This window comes from Fistularia commersonii, chromosome 4 (assembly GCF_037954325.1).
Source record: "Fistularia commersonii isolate RoL2024-O1a breed Wild chromosome 4, RoL_Fcom_v1.0, whole genome shotgun sequence".
NCBI classification, from domain to species: domain Eukaryota; kingdom Metazoa; phylum Chordata; class Actinopteri; order Syngnathiformes; family Fistulariidae; genus Fistularia; species Fistularia commersonii.
In genome coordinates this window covers 18304335-18321502 of record NC_141287.1, presented here as the reverse complement: position 1 = coordinate 18321502, position 17168 = coordinate 18304335, and the positions used below count along the sequence as shown (strand labels likewise).

General features: G+C 44.3%; 2 protein-coding genes across 2 annotated transcripts; one reads left to right on the top strand and one right to left on the bottom strand.

The window, feature by feature from the left end:
- Positions 1–32: 32 nt before the first annotated feature.
- On the bottom strand, positions 33–2481 carry LOC147234993 (nuclear pore glycoprotein p62-like). Its single transcript, XM_086145745.1, has 2 exons — positions 575–2481; positions 33–466 (listed from the first exon to the last, which is right to left on the bottom strand). The coding sequence occupies exons 1-2, from the start codon at positions 2162–2164 to the stop codon at positions 308–310; spliced, it is 1749 nt and encodes a 582-aa protein (XP_086001871.1). The 5' UTR covers positions 2165–2481; the 3' UTR covers positions 33–307.
- Positions 2482–9860: 7379 nt separating this feature from the next.
- On the top strand, positions 9861–15415 carry pdk1 (pyruvate dehydrogenase kinase, isozyme 1). Its single transcript, XM_086145741.1, has 11 exons — positions 9861–10293; positions 10803–10944; positions 11094–11165; positions 11253–11437; positions 12196–12291; positions 12416–12493; positions 13101–13177; positions 13259–13357; positions 13511–13621; positions 14555–14668; positions 14749–15415. Exons 1-11 carry the CDS (start codon positions 10185–10187, stop codon positions 14887–14889), a joined length of 1224 nt encoding a protein of 407 aa, XP_086001867.1. The 5' UTR covers positions 9861–10184; the 3' UTR covers positions 14890–15415.
- The last annotated feature ends 1753 nt before the right edge of the window (positions 15416–17168 follow it).

Here is a 17168-nt window from a genome sequence, read left to right as displayed (position 1 = left end):
TGAATGGTCTGCGTTACTCGCTGAGAAACTTATCTTGAAAGAAATATTTAATTACATTTCTTTTTGAACAAGCTGACACTTACATGAGAAACCATCTTTATTCTTCTAGAAAAGTTAGGAGAAAACCTCAAAACTCGCAGAAAAACTAAATTGTTTTACAAGATTATTGAATACTTTGCTCATTCCTCCAAAATCAAGATTAAGCTTACAAACGCATACCTGTTTATTCCAACTGAAAGAGAAAAAAAAAACTTATCAAAAAGTGTTTTTATCTTTTCTTTAAATGCATGTAAGTGCATTTATCCCATCAGTCAAAAGTTAAGCGGTAGGTTTTCTCCTGCTCCTTACGCTGGTTGTCACACAGTTTGGACACGTCTTCCACTCTTCTTTGCAGGAGAACTGAATTCTGATCGATCCACTGAAGTGAATCCATGTGAGCATTGAGAATTTTGCAGATCTGCTGAAGCTGAAAAGAAAGAGAAAAAAAACATGGATATTAGGTGAGTTTGAAAAAATACTCAAAAAAAGACTTGAAATCTGTTAAGCAGACTATGACTGTTTTGCTTCGTCTTACAGGGTCACTGGTGTCAGCCGGGCCACTCGACGTGTTCAGGTGCTCGATAATTTCCTTCAGGTCCTGGGACATCCTCTTGAGCTGCGCGTCCACGTTCTCGGCGAGCTTGTACGTTCTCTCGCGTTCCTCATCGGCATTCTGCATGTAGATGGTCCCGCTCTGCTCCTTCACCGACTCCTCAAGCGGGCAGAGCAGGTCCTCCAGCTCCTTCTGCTGGGAGAGGATGAAGTCCAGCTCCTGGTTTAGCCTCCTTTGGTCCAGCTTCACCTTCTCCATCTCTTTATGCAAGGCGGTGATCTTCTCCCCGTTCTCCACCAGCATGCGGTCCCAGGCGTTCACCTGAGTTGCCTGCTGTATGAAATATCTGTCTTGATCCTCCAGCTCAAGACTCCACTTGTTTATGAGACCCTCCAGCTGGGCGTAGGTCATCACCGGGGGTGCGGCAGTTGTTGTGATGGTGGTGGCGGTTGTGGCTGCTGTCGTGGCGCTTGTTGCAGACACCGGTCTGAGCCCCAGAGAGAAGCCGGTAGCTGCTGCTGTGGAGGCTGCTGCTGTTGAGGTTGCCGCAGTGGCGGCTGAAGAAGCCGGGGCAGTGGCCGTGCCCGTGGCGGTGACTGCGCCCTGAGGTTTTAGCATAAAGGACAGGCCCCCGATGGGCACTGAGGATGTGGCGGGGGCTACTGTTGAAGTTTGCCCGGCAGCCAAACCGAAGGCTGTGACTGCTGAAGTCGCAGCAAACAGAGCGGGGCCCGAGGGAGCAGCCGCCTGGGTCGTTGCAGGGGGGGCTGGGGTGGATGAGGGTTTGATGCCAAATGAAAAGCCTCCACCCTGTGCTGTTGGAGCTGGAGCTGGAGCAGTGGCAGTAGCAACAGCAGCCGCAGGAAGAGCAGCAGCAGAAGCAGCAGGAGCGACAGGTGCGATGGAGGCTGCCTGGGGTTGGGTGCCCAAGGTGAGGTTGGAGGGGGCACTAGCCCCAAAGCTGAAGCCGCCTCCTCCTGGGGCAGCTGTGGTGGATGCAGCTGTGGAGGTGGCGGCCTGGACTTTTGGGCCTCCGAAACTGAACCCACCGAGGGAGAAACCTCCTGACGCGGTTGTCGCAGGCGCTGCATTGGTCGCTGCTGGCTGGGTTTGGGTTGGAGCCTGGGATGCAGAACCGAAAGTGAAACCCCCTCCGGCTGGAGCGGTGAGGACGGCAGCGGTGGGTGCTGGAGCCGGGGCCGGTGCCGCTGCAGCCAAGCCGGTGCCGAGCGTGAATCCCGCGTTGGCCGCCGGTGCTGCCGCGGAGCCTAAGGTCAGCCCCGGGGCCGCGGTGGACTGTGGAGTCGAACCGAGGCCGAACGTCGTGGGCGTCTCGAAGGACAGACCCCCGCCGGGGGCCGTGCTCTTCGCGGAGGTGCCGAAGCAAAAAGCGCCGGAAGGGTTAGCACCGGCCTGGGTAGTACCGGGCGTCCCGAAAGAGAAACCTCCCCCGGTGGCTGCCGGCGTTGAGTTGGTCAGGCCGAAGGCCGCGGTGGGAGCTGCGGCTGTGGTCTTCTGGCTGCCGAACGTAAAGCTGCCAGAATTTTGTCCGAAAGAAAAGCCGCCACTCATTGTAGCTTCCGGTTGGATCCGCCTGCTATCAGCTAAGGCAGAAAACGTCTGCTCCACCAGGCTGAACTCCCAGGCTTTTTTGGCGGGTGGCAAGCCAGGCGCGGTTCAACGGCAGCAACCACAGAGAAAATCGGTCAAACGACTGTCCTCGACGGGTTGGAAATTGATAACGTCGTCCGAAATTATGTGAACATTACCTTTTCAGTTACCACGACGGAAAAACTAACAAGGCATCCTTGTCAAAACGTGGCGAATCGCGGCCACTCTTTGGACAAGCACCGCTTTGGTTCGCTACCGGAAATGACGACATATATTGTTGTTGTAATCGCGAACGAACCGTTCGCTCTACCGAGTCACCTCACCGCCGAGCTTCGACGGGTAGAGGAAAATAAAGCGACAAGTATTATTTTCTACGGCAGTGCCTGCTTGGCTTGGTAGGTTGGGAAGTTAGCCGGTGAGCATGCGTTGCCACTTTTTGTTTCACAACTCCCCGTTTTCACAGCACACACGCTTCCATTGCAGGACCTCTTATCTGTCATCAAAGCGGCGGCGGAAACGTCACTGCTTCGCCACTTACAGTCCGAGCACACCTCAAGACGGTGTTCCACATAGAAAATACAATGACTAAATGCAGAGAACTAATTATTATTATTCTTTAAATTGCATAAGACGCGAAAATTAAAAGCTCAGACTTTGGTTATGGACGCACTAATGCCCAACTTTTGAACTTATATTGTGCCCTTTCATACCCCAGTCAGGTATTAACATAACTATATGGATATGTGGTTTCTGACGCTTTGAGTTGTACGCTTGAAATATCGCTTATTTTGATGACTTACTGAGGGGGGGGGGAGCCGAACAACTCAACGAATGGATCTTTTGAACAACTCTTTTCAGAGTGGTGAATTCGTGCACCAACGAGACGAACCGTAGTCACTTCCGGGTGAGAGAGCAAACGCAACGAATTTATTTGACCTGAGTTTTGTCAGTCAACTTCGCTGGTCTGCAAGTCCCGCCTCCCAGTGTAAGCTTGATACCCATTGGACGAGCGTTGAGTCATACCGAAATCTGATTGGTTTATGTTTTATACGTCATGCAGATAACCCTATCAGAGCAAGATGATCTCATGTTTTATGTGGATCGAGTTGGGTAAACATTTCGACCGTGGAGGCCTCAAAATCTTTTAGTTTGAAATGGTTTGATTCAAAATCCCCTTAGCCACATTCACCGAGTTCCATTCTAGCCCCCATGATTACAAACAATAAAATATATATATTCCATCAAAGTTAATGAAGGACATGTCCAATGTGCAGTTGATGTATTTATTTAATTTGGGGGGGGGGGGGGGGTCTTTTCACAATACAGCCAAAGTAAACAAACTCAAGTCTACTTTAGACATGCACAAAAATAGAAATATAAATACATCTAATATAACTTGTGGCAGCCACAGGTCCCCTGGTTCCTTCTGCTGGGACAACAGCCTCTGCTTTAGTCTCTTCTGGTCAACTTTCTTCTCTGTATGCAGGACAGTGATATTCTTGCCATACCTTTTGTTTAAAAACGTCTTAAATTCTCTGGGCATAAACTATCTCTGGAGGAGGCGTGGTTGTCGTGACTACTGGCTATGGGTTTGATTGTTATGACCCTTGATTCTGGATTAAGCTCCAATGAAAAGCTAACAGCTACTGAGACAGCTTCTGTTCTCGCTGTAGGAGCTGGCCAGAGGCGATGATGGCTGACCCCAGAGACATAAGAAAAGAACGCAAACCTTCACTCACTGTTGTTTTTTGCAGCAGATGCATGGGCTACTGCTTGAGTAGGAGCAACAGCCAAAGCAAAGACTGCGCCCTTCGCATTGACAGCAGCAGTGGTAGAAATAAGACCAGCCAGTAGCAGGTCCTGAGGGTACAACTGCCTGGGTTGACGCAGGGGGAGGTTGAGTTGATGGGGACTTAATATTGGAGGTGGTGTCCCCTTCTTGTCCGGTTTGGGAGGTAGGGGTGGAAGCTAGCTGGGGTCGGGTGAAGTCGCCCCCTGCCATTACTGGTTCGGTAAAACGAGAACCAAGGGATACCTCTGACCCTGTCACCGGCGCTGCTGTGGAGCAAGGTATCAGCCCTGTTCCTGTGATAGCTTGAAGAGCTGAATCAAGGTCGCATGCGGTGGTGGGCATCCCATAAAAGAGGCCTGGGTTGGAGGCTGTGCTCAATGCTTTGGTGCTGGTCTGAATAGCATTGGGTGTTTCTAAACTGAGGCCACATCTGTCTCCCTCTGGGGAAGCTGCGGTAGTGTCAGCTGTGGTGATCTGAACCTTGGTTGTTCCTACACTGTATCCTCCATATGATAATTGACCCGATGCCGTTGTTACAGTCATATCACCCATTGCTGGTGGCTGGGTTTGAACGTGAGAAGCAGAATGGAAAGTGAAATTCTCTTCTTCAGGTTTGGCAGAGGCAGGTGGTGTCAGGCCAAACCCAAGAGCGAACCCTGAATCGACTGCTGGTGCCGCAACGGAGCCAACTGTCAGCCCGGTGGAGGTTGTGACTTGAGTAGATGTGCCACAGCCGATTGTTGCGGTGGGCATACTAACGGAGAGGCCTCCACAAGTGGTAGTGCTTGTCATAGGGACACCGAAGATACAAGTCCCTGTAGGTTTGCTACCTGTCAGGGTGAAGTTTGGATTTCCAGAGGCGTTGTCATCTCCAGAGGCTGTAAGTGTAGACTGCATGACCAGCTTGAAGTTTGAGGGGCCATCAGTTGCAAAACTGAAATCTCCCCCAGCAACTGCAGCTCTGGCGGCCGCGGCTGTGGTAGCCTGAACCTCGGTTGCTCCAAAACTTGAGCCACTGAACGAAAAATCACCTGATGCAGTGGCTGAATTTGTGGCAGTGGGCTGAGTTTGAACTTGCGAAGTAGCCCCACATGTGAAATCCTCTCCTGCCGGAGCTGTCAAATCTGAGCCAACCGTGGACTCCAACTTTGCAACAGGATCTGCTGTGGCGCCCAACATCAGCCCTGTCACCATGTTGGTCTGAGGTGATGAATGCACGCTTAATGTTGTGGTGGGAATCCCGAGGGAAAGGTCTTTGCTTCCAGAAGTGTTTGTAGCACGAGTACCAAAGCTTAGAATTCCCAAAGGGTTGGTGTTTGTTTGGGTAAGGTTTGGTATTCCAAAATGGAATTCACCTTCCGAGGCTGTAAATGCAGTTTGGGTTCCCAGGATAAGGTTTGAGGGAGCACAAGTGGCAAAGGCATCACTTTTCTCTGGTGCTGAGGTGGCAGTAGCTGTGTTAACCTGGACTTCAGTTGCTTCAAAACTGAACGCTTCCAATGAGAAGGCGCCTGACGCAGTTGTTGCAGTTGCTGCTACTGTTGCTGCAAGCTGGGGTTGAGCTTGAGAAGCAGCCCTAAAGGTGACTGTACCTTCTGCATTGGTAGATAATGCAGTCAAGCCAGAGCTGCTGTTACATCGAGGCGCCACTCTGGCCATGGAGCCAACCACCAGCCCCGGTGCCGTGGTGGATTCAGGAGCTGAATCAACCCCAAATGTTGTGTTGGGCATCCCAAAAAAGATGTATCTGCTGACCTCTGTGCAGGCGAACAAAGCTTAAGCCAGTGGATTTTTGACCAAAGTTGAATCTGACATTTGTTCCAGTCACAGATCTGCTATCAACAACAGGCTCATGTTGAAAATAGCAACTATCCTGCAAACAGCCACTTCTATGACATCACTTAGCAAATCAATTTCCCTTTTTCAAGCACACACACACTCCACTTTGTAACATCAAAGTTGCCTATTTGACAGCATGTTCCCCCTTGTGACATCACTGTTATATACATCATAGCTTCCATTCCATAGCTTGTCATTTCGCACACATACAAATGCCTAGATTCGCCAATCACAAAAATGCAATATTTTATAATTCAATAATAGTAGTAAATAATAACAATAATAAGAGTATTACATATGCAGTATTTGCTTTGAGAATGCTAATAGAGAGGTACAGAGAAGGCCAGAGGGAGCTGCATTGCAGTTTTGTTGACCTAGAAACAGCATACGACAGGGTGCTGAGAGAGGAACTCTTGCATTGTGTTAGGAATTCTGGAGTGGCAGAGAAGTATGTTAGGCTGGTGCAGGACATGTATGCTAGCTGTGAGACAGTGGCGAGGTTTGCTGTGGTGGGGTAACAGAGAAGTTCAAGGTGGAGGTGGGACTTGGGTTTCTGAGCCCCTTCTTGTTTGCAGTGGTGATGGACAGGCTGTCAGATGAGGTTAGACAGGAATCTCCATGGATTATGATGTTTGCAGTTGACATTGTGATCTGTTGTGAGAGCAGAGAACAGGTGGAGAAAAATCTTGAGAAGTGGAGGTATCCGCTGGAAAGGAGAGAAATGAAGGTTAGTCGCAGCAATACAGAAGATATGTGTGTGAATTATATTACATTTCATTATAGTCATTTAGCAGACGCTTTTATCCAAAGGGACTTACAAATATTGCAATTCGATAACCGAAGATCCAAAGTACCAGTAGTCGTTATTCAGAAGTCACCACTCTACCAAATAGCCGTCTCAAAACCATATATGTACATACATTCATTTCTTCGTTTTCTTTTTTTTTTTTTAGGGGGGGGGGGGGGGTCTAAGTGCGATTAGTGGGGTAGTGCTTGGTGAAGAGTTGTCAGCTCACGGTGGGAGTTGGGCAGCAATCCCGCTGTTCTGACCTTTTCTGGGAGTTCGTTCCACTACTGAGGAGCCAAGACTGAGAAGAGCCGAGACCGGTTCGATCGGCAGCCAGGGGTTCTAAGTGATGGGGTGGACAGTCGCCAAGAGGTGCCAGATCAGAGGGGACGGGTAGGGACATGTGACTTGATTATAGATATGACGAAGATATGACGGGGCTGTCGCATTCACTGCCCGTGAAGAACCGGGGTGGAACGGTGGACCTACAGGGAGTGGACATCAAGAAGTTGGAGGATTTCAATTACTTAGAGTCAACAGTCCAGAGTAACAGAGTGTGGAAAAGAGTTCAAGAAATAGGCTCAAGCAGGTTGAAATGGGTGGAGAAAAGTGTCTTGGGCGCTATGAGATAGAACAATATCAGCCAGAATGAAAGGAAAGGTGGACAAGACAGTGGAGAGAGCAGCAATCCTGTATGGACTAGAAACAGTTACAATGACAAGAAGACAGGAGGCAGAGCTGGCGGTCGCAGAGATGAAGATGCTGAGGTTCTCTTTGGGAGTGACCAGGATGGATAGGATCAGGAATGAGTCCATCAGAGGAACAGCACATGTTAATGTTTGGGAGAGAAGGTCAGAAAAGCAAAGCTGAGATGGTCCGGTCAAGTACAGAGGAGGAATAGTGAATATATTGCTAGACGGATGCTGGAATTGGAGCTGCCAGGAGGTCTCGAGGAAAACCAAAGAGAAGATTTATAGACGTCGTGAGAGAGGATATGAAGGTAGTTGGTGTGAAAGAGGAGGATACAGAGAATAGGGTTAGATATAGAGGGTTGATTCGCTGTGACGACCCCTGAAGGGAAAAGCAGAAGGGATAATAACAATAATAATAATAATAATAATGATCTATTTTATTTTAAGGTGCCTTTCTTAACACCAAAGGATACCATACAGACATATGGGAGGGACAGATTTAATCAGCAGGTGGTTCATTTTGCTGCAAAGAAAACGGTTTCAGAGTACAATGAGGATTTCGCTTATCGACAGACAACTCCGGTGTTCTAAGGTGTTCTTTTACTATCAATGGCAGACCCAGGGAGGATGTTAGGGGAGGAGATCGATGGAAAGAATTTGGACTTTAATGAGGTGATAGGAGAGAAAGTGATGGGAAAGAAGTCAAGAGAAGCAAGACTGAGTGTAGATTTAAAAGACGGCAGGAGGAACGATATAGCCCAGGATGAATGGATTTTAAGGGGTGAGATGGTGATGAGAAGTTTTGCATTGCTCCCATATTTCAGCAGAGGAGGAAAGGATACCAATAAAAGTAACAACGTCTAGAAACAGCCTTGCAGTTCCCAGTAAGATGTTCCTTCATGGGTAAGATAATAAAAACACTCGGGGAAACAGGAATGACTGCAACTGGAAAAAAATCAAGAATGTTATAACATGATCAATCATTGAAGTTAAGGAAATCTGGAGAAACTGTTACTGCTTTATAGCAAAGTCTGGGAAGAGGGACACATGCCGAGTACGGCATTCCAATATGCGAGCCCGGAAAAGATGCCAGTAGGCCTGCTATGGTCCAATTGCCTCGATGTCACACATTTATAAATGAATAAAATGAATAGCGAATAAAAGATTGATTGCCTCTTTGGAAAAAGGAGGTGTAGAGGATACCCATCTGTGTGCATTTTGGAAGGGAATTAGCGTTATGAAGCCAGTGATGTGTCCAGAGGAGGAAATTTAAAAAAATCTCAAGCAAAAGAGCCAGAGGCTGCAGTTGTCTGTGGTGCAAAGGCCTGTTATATACATTGGAGGTGGAAATATACACTTAAATTGCAATCGGTGGACAACAAAAGGAATATATTTGAACCATTGATTTTATGGAAAAACTTATTAGATAACTAATGTGAACTATTCGGATGAAGGCATGGAAATAAGTCAGAGTATGTATATTGGTGAAAATAAATGATATATTCTTAAGTACTGTATATCACTGGGAATGGGAAGGTCAGTGTGGATATGTAGAAGAAAAAGGTTGAAATTAGAAATGTATGCTCAAGATAATACACAATGGAATTCATCAAGCCAAAAAAATGTGAGGACACTGGTGATATATGGTTTGTATATTTTTTTTTTTAAAAAAGGAGAATTATCAGCAGGAGAGTTCTTTACCTTACAGGAAATAAAGAGTGACAAAGATGTGCAGAGGAGGGCCAGTAGGAGACAGAATTTCATTAGGGTCTCAAGACAATATTGATGAAATGCTGTTTGTTTTATTTATTTTTTATTTTTTGTATAGATGAAAAGTTATAAAGCAATAAATGGCAAAAATATAAAACAAGGACAGCAATAAAACAACCCCATGGAGGCTATCTGACTTAAAACCTTAACAAATATAATAATAATAACAAAATAAAAATAATAATAATAGTAATAATATTAATAATAATAGGAGGAGGAATAAGAGGATGAAGTTATGTTTAGAATTTGACTATTTGTGTCAAGACACTACTGATGAAATGCTGTTTGTTCTATTAATTTCTTATTTTTTGTAAAGATCACAAGTTATAAAGTAATTTATGCCAAAAATATAAAACAAGGATGGCGAAAAACAACCCCATGGATGCTATCTGACTTAAAACCTTCTCAAATATAATAATAATAATAATAATGATAATAATAATAATAATAATAATAATACATCTTCAATTGGAATCTGCCAATCTGGACATTCATTATCTTGGCTGTTTCAAGTGTCTCTTGACTATTTGTTGGTATTTGTTTTATTCGCCATATAACGGGTTTAGGGCCTCATTTCCCGAGTTACTTACCAAGTTACAATAAACAAACACTGGAAAAAAAAGTAAACATCTCTTAAATGAAGTTGTCTTTTTTTTCTCTCAAAAGGTAAATACATGGGGACACATCACTTTGGACAGGCACGTTTGCAAATACAAGAATTAGCCCAAAAAGCGGAATCGTCAGTGGATTTCTATCTTGGCATCGTCACCACTCTTTGATTAGATTTAAATTTTTCCTCACAGGCATAGCCTTTACACCGGGGTGACAGCGCCGAGACTTCGAGCAATTCTAAGTCTTGGTCGTTTAATTTTTTCACCGGAGTGACATCGTAAGATGCACATATTTCACCGGGGGTCCAAAAAGATGATGTTAATGTTACCCGCGCAGGTGTTGTTGCGATTTTCTTAAACTAGCTAGCAAGCTAGTCTAGCTAGCCTGAGCAGAGCTGCGCAGCGGTGTTGTGGATGCCGCCTGTAAACAAACATTTAGCCCCCTTCTTGTCAGTGAAACGGACAGTTTAGCAACACAAGTGCGGTCAGAATGAGGATCTTACGCTTTCTTCGGAGCAGCTTGTCCATCGGAAAGGACATCGACTTTTATTCAAAATTTTCACCCTCCCCTCTTTCAATGAAGCAATTTCTGGATTTTGGTAGGTGATCCTATACGAACACGCACACACTAAACAAACGCCCACTCGCACATACTGTACCCATTTAGAAGTAAATTAGTGGAACATATCTTTCTTTTCTTGTTCCGATTGCAAGCAGTTACCTCAATAATCGGAACAAGAAAAGAAAGATATGTTACATTAGCGTGCGTTTTAAATAACGATGCACGCTGTAAATCGATTTCAAAACTGTTTGTCGGGCTGTTCATCGAGAGGAACCTCTTCACGTTGATGCAGATTCACTTCAACTATATGTAAACTAACTATGTTTGCAATCTTGTGTACAACGTGTGTGCAAACCTTGGTGAGCACATTATCTAAGATGATCATACCTCTTAATCTTAACACAACAGTAATCCGTCACAACAGTATGATAAGATAAACTTTATTGATCCCCATAGGGGAAATTCCTTTGTATGAATGGGTTTCTGTGCCATCTACCGATGTCTGTGTTTTTAAACTCTTTATTACATTTTTTTTTGAACCCCCAGGCTCAGAGAATGCTTGTGAGAAAACATCATTCGTCTTCCTGAGGCAGGAGTTACCTGTGAGGCTGTCAAACATCATGAAGGAGATCAAGTTGTTGCCGGACAACCTGCTTCGAACCCCCTCTGTGCGTCTGGTCCAGAGCTGGTATGTGTGTTTGTTTACATCCCCCTTTTTTTTTTTGAAAGTTGCTACGATCACCTGGAAACCAGGGCTTTGCCATAATCTTCTCGCATTCATCAAGCGATCTCCTGTCAGTGGGTGTCAAATATTGCTTTTTCATCGTATATTCATAGGTATGTGCAAAGTCTCCAGGAGATTCTCGAGTTCAGAGATAAAAACGCAGATGATGAGAAAGTGATGTACGAGTAAGTAAACTAAAGTGCACACTTGTGGTGCCCCTTATCCGCATTACTCTTAACGCCGCCTCGCTTCCCTTTCGTGGCACCATTTAGTTTCACAGACGCAGTCATAAAAATCCGTAATCGCCACAATGATGTCATTCCAACCATGGCTCAAGGAGTTGTGGAGTACAAGGAGACCTATGGCACCGACCCGGTCGTCAGCCAAAACGTGCAGTATTTTTTGGATCGCTTCTACATGAGCAGGATATCCATCAGGATGCTGCTCAACCAGCACAGTGAGTAGGTTTTGCTATTTGCGATAGATTGTGGGAAATGTTTTTCACAAGGATGATGTATACCGTCTGTTTTTTGTTTCGACTTCACAACAATTTGTCGGTTGAAAATTAAATATTCTAGATCGCCATGTTTTTGCTTTTCAGATGACCTTATTTGTTCTTGAACGCTGCCAGTGAATGTTTATTCAAGCATGAGCTTATCTCAGGGGTCTGAATCACCAGTGGGATATGACTCTTATCATAATACCACTCACAATGCCTTTATTGTAATTTTAAATGTATTGCTGTATATTGTGATTTATTAATCTTTTCAACTGTTGCTTAAATCCCTTGACTGAAAACTTGTTCACATATTTTTCTGTGCAAAAGCTCCAAGTTTTGCACACTGTCATAGTAACTACATTTTGCAGCTGACCGCCATCCAAAAGCACATTTTGTATTTATTTTTCATATATAATACAAAATCAAATCTTGGTCTCTATGTATCAATGTGGTTTCCGGGCAAACTACCAAAGTTTCATGTATGTTTTTTTTTCCCCTTTCAGGCTGTTCTTTATAAATTGATAGTATAACATGTTATTATAAAGCTAATCTGACCAGCACTATTTTTTTGTTTCACTGGCAGTTTAAACCTGGATTTACACTCTGTTAATTCTTCGACCTCTGTTTTAGGCCAGCAGAGTGCCAGTTTTAGGTGTTGAAGATTTGAAGTCTTGACGCAAAATGACATAGTCTCCTCCATGTGTGTCTTACTGAAGCGCTCCTCTTTGGTGGGAAGGTGAAGGTTAATCCAGCTCATCCCAAACAAATAGGCAGTATTGATCCAAACTGCCGTGTGACCGATGTCATCAGAGGTGAGAATATCCTTGTTGCGTTACGGTTGTTCGAAAAGCATTTTCGGCTTGGCGCACATGTAGATACAGTATATGCCAATGTCTAATCTGCATGTTCCTCAAATGAAAACCCTCTTTCTTGTAGATGCCTATGAAAATGCAAGAAATCTCTGTGACAGGTATTACATGAACTCTCCTGAGCTTCTGCTGGATGAATTCAACGGTAATATGATTTTTTTGTTTATTTTTTAATTGTATCTATGGGACATGTGTTAAACTAAAGGCCCGCAAGCCAAATGTGGCCCACCACGTCATTTAATGTGGTGCGCCAGATCATCTTAAAAGGTCTGACTGTCTTAAAATAAATAAGTCAAACATGCACATTGACCATAAACTACATTTCCCACAATTCATGAAGATCATGTTATCCGCAACGTGACGGCAACCCACCTTTAGATTGCAGTGCATCCACATCAATGTGATTTTCAATGAGTGGAACTGAGAAATACAAATGATCCTTAAATGTCCCGGAAGACATTGATGCAGATGGAAGGCTGTTTTCAAGAAAGATGGGAATGCATATATGACATTTTGGATTTGAATGAGTAATAAATTCAGAGTTATTTAACATTAAGAAGTCATTTATTTGTTACATTATATTTGGTTACATTTTTTTTTTAATTTATACTGCTTCTGCTACATGTGATCCTTTGAGGACAACCATTATGCTGATGCGGCCTTCTGTGAAAATAAGTTTGACATCCCTGATCTATGGGAAGTACTTTATAAAGTAGAGAACTGATCAATAGCTTTTTTTTTTCTCCTGATAGCCAAAGAGACAGGCAAGCCCATCACCATGGTCTACGTTCCATCTCATTTATACCATATGGTGTTTGAACTTTTTAAGGTAGGATTTTCTTTCTTACTTTATTGTCTTTGACCTGTTTTAGACATCTGGATAACAGTTATATATTTTATTTTGGTGTAGAATGCCATGCGGGCCACCATGGAGTTGTATGGCGATGGCTTGGATTACCCTTCCATTCATGCACAGGTCGCCCTGGGAAGTGAAGATCTGACAGTTAAGGTGAAGCTACCAGATTGTGACTTTGGGTTTTATCTACATTTCTTTGCATGCAGTCCCGTCTTGTTTCTCAGCGCAGGATCAAACATGAAAACAGCAGGTACGGGAATAGAAGCTCCTGTTTTGACTTGACGTGCCGATGTCGACGTTATGCAGGTCAGCGATCGTGGGGGAGGTGTTCCGCTGCGTAAGATCGACCGGCTGTTCACCTACACGTACTCCACCGCCCCTCGGCCGAGCATCGACGGGTCCCGGGCCGCACCTCTGGTTAGTGGTATTCATGTCCAGTCAAATTTTCACATAAAAATGTGGCTGGATGTGAACAGCGAAGTGCCAAGTGTTTGGATATTAATCGTAGTCAAGACATGTCCGGTCAAATTTTGGGGAACAAATCATTGGTACGCACACCTTAAATGTCACTAGACTGCTGATATTATAATGTTCCTATTGTTATGTACATAAATAGCTAAAAGTTCTGACAGTGTACTTAAGTCCCACATTAGTGTCAGTTAATGGATCTGCATCTGTGAGAATTCAGCTCTTTGTATGATTGATGCTTGTTTTTTTTTTATTGGAAGTTAACCTTTTATTAACAATTCAAAGTGGAATTCAGGTTAGGGTTCACACTTGCGTGCTGACGACTCTGGGATCTATACTAGTGATGCCGCAAACTGTATGTGTGTTTGGATAATGAGCAGTGAAATTGGATAGAGTGGTAATTCTGTCTTTGAAAACTCATCATCAAGCTATTGTTGTCACAGGAAAAATATGATGCAGAAGCAGAACATAAGATCCAGACAATACGCCAGACAGAGTCCTTGGATTTGCACATGATGCTAATGTCGACCGATGCGCATCTGTGGAACACCACACGCTCTCAATCGATCCAAAACATCCCGTGTCCCTCAGAGCCGTTGTGTCTGGCAGTCATTTTATTAAGCTGCTCCTTGGCTTGAAATCCAGGAGATGTTTAAGCTTCTTTTCGTCAAGTAAACCCAGACAGGGAAGAGGATTTTGGCGAACGAGGGCAAATCCAGTTTAAGAATGGGCAGGTAGGCCGTAAACAGGGATGACGGGGAGGCGGGGGTGTGTGGATGAGTTGCGTTGAGTAACAGGACATTAAAAATCCAAGGCAAAGTAGGTTTGATTACAGTGCCTTTGCCTTTTTATTTTGGAAAAATAATGATCATTTTTCCACAGGCCGGATACGGTTACGGCCTCCCCATCTCACGACTTTACGCACGATACTTTCAAGGGGACCTGAAGCTCTACTCTCTGGAGGGCTACGGAACGGATGCCGTGATCTACATTCGGGTAATCTACATTTGCTGCAATTATTACACTTGCGTGGAAAGAAGAGTACGGTTCGTTTTAATGTCCCTCTCCTCCATCAGGCGCTTTCTACAGAGTCCATCGAGAGGCTTCCCGTGTACAACAAGTCGGCCTGGAAACACTACAAGACCATCCATGAGGCCGACGACTGGTGCGTCCCGAGCAAAGAACCCAAGGATATGACGACGTTTCGTAGATACTAGACCCACATGGCATCGGTCCCGTAGTGAAGTGCATAATAGTGAAATACGAAACAAATGGCGGGAGGCTGGACTGCGTCAATGTGTGCTTGTGCATGTGCGTGAGAGGCAAAAAAGAAAGAAAATGCTCAATGCAGAGGGGTGAAAAATTGGAGGAAAATCCTGAATTGATGAGTGGAAACACAGGATAATCAGTGGCTACATGCAAAGGGCAGAACTGGAAAACCTTTGGGAACGTGCGCTGCGATTTCTCATTTTCACTCAGCCAAAACAAGTGTAAAGATATGTAATACCTGTGGTATGATTACACTGCTCCTCACAACAATAACTTCAGAGCAGCACGTGAGGAAATGGTTTTCGAAAAATCACTTTTTGACATCCGATTGAGTGCAGGAGAAGTCCAAAATCCATGCGCAGGTCTCTTGAAGGTGACTCACGAGGGCCAAAAAACATGGATTTGGTTTTCACCCGTCTGTACCTCACATTGAACAAATTTAGTACGTGGAAAAATGCAAAACAAAAAACAAAAGTTCCTCCACTCGGTAGTGCTAAAAAATTGTTTGCATTAACCCAGTTCTCAGAATATCACCGAGCAAATTGTGTCACTTTTTGGGATGCGCCCCATCGGGTATTTGTCAGAAGCATTTATCTCATTAAGCCAAATCCTAATTGGCTGTCAATAGCGACGCCTGCGTCAAGGAGATCCACTTGCTTTTCAATAGCTTGTTACAAAGCAGCATCCGTTTGAAATAAGCGCATTTTCTGTCTTTAGTTAAGCAAGAATGGCCGCCTGGTGAATGCTGTCACTCGGGCTTCCTTCGCTTCAATCGGATCCATCTGTGCGGCGGTTCTGTGCCATTTTCACTTCGGCTTTGTATTCTTCTGGGAGCTACTTAGCCATCCCGGCTTGCAAATTTATTAATTTTCCCATGTGTTTGTATGGTAGATAAGAAGCTTTCTGCAGTTAGATGGTCGCTTTTGTGTGTTTCCAATCGCGATAATAGATGCTTTTGTTTTTTTGAGGAAACTTTCAAAAATATTAACAAGATTGCTTGCGATTGGCTTCTGGAGCTACTCCTGTGAAAGAATGGTATCATTGAGGAATTTGACTGGAGAACTGGACTCGGGCCATAACTCTAGTTTAGTTTTATTAGTTTTGACATTTCACGGAGCGATTTAGAGACTCCCATATCGATCAAAAAACTAATAACAAGCAATAGCTCGTCCCAGCAAAGGCCCAGCGCTCCGTACTGCCTGCTCACACGAAAAGCAGCAGCACTTCTGCAAGAGACATGCTGCAGTCTACAGACTTTGAGATCATGTTTGAAATAAATAAAAATGGATTTAATCATGATAAAGGCAGATGAGCGAGCTGAGGCTTAATAATAGTGGGTAGAATTCAGAGACGGAAAGCTTCTTTCTTTCTGGTCGATAGATTCGGTAATTAAAGCAAGTAAGTGGAAATACTTGAAGCGAGACGTCTGAATGGCCACTGATTGACAGGGTGAACTATGTAAAGGTCAGTGGTCACAATGAGACACATGCTTCTGAGGACTGCGTATCCCATGGCGACGCATCAGCAAACAAATGTTACGAAAAAAGAACAAAAGGTCAAAATAATAAAATTGTAGTTTTTCACTATGTGAAAATGAATGTGTTGCCAAATTTAATTTTTACTCGACTTGAACCCTGTAACTCTTTTTGAATTATTGGTGTTTCATGTAATTTGTCCAGTTGTTTTTCACTTCAATATGATACGGCAAAGCTACCAGAGAAATGTCTGCCAGTTCACATGTGAAAGCAGTGTTCCACGAAAGGGGGATTTTTTTTGTTTTTAAAACAACCCATTGACCTGAGTTTTGAGTTTTAATATCAAGACATTTTGCCTCAGTGGTCATCTAATATTTGATGGCATCAGGGCTAGTCAGTGAAATGTAATTTGTGATGCTTTAGTAAACGCACAATAAAATCCCTTCATCTACCCTGGATCGAGGCAAAATGTCTCAGTGAAAATCTGACAAGATGAGACTGAACCATATGCCTGCCTGGATAGGCTGAGGGCCAGATGGACTGGAATCTAAGTTTAATTCTGTTAGTTTTATAGCTCCCCTGCTTTTGTTTTATTGCTCAGCTGCTTTAATTTTGACATTTGCTATGCTTCTCTGTGGTGACTACGACAGTGCAATCCATCCCTTCTGCTTACTGGCACCGGATGTTTCCGTTTCTCATGGTTTTAATTCTTGGAACAGATCTCTTTGGTTGACCTAGTTCCTCAGAGGGCA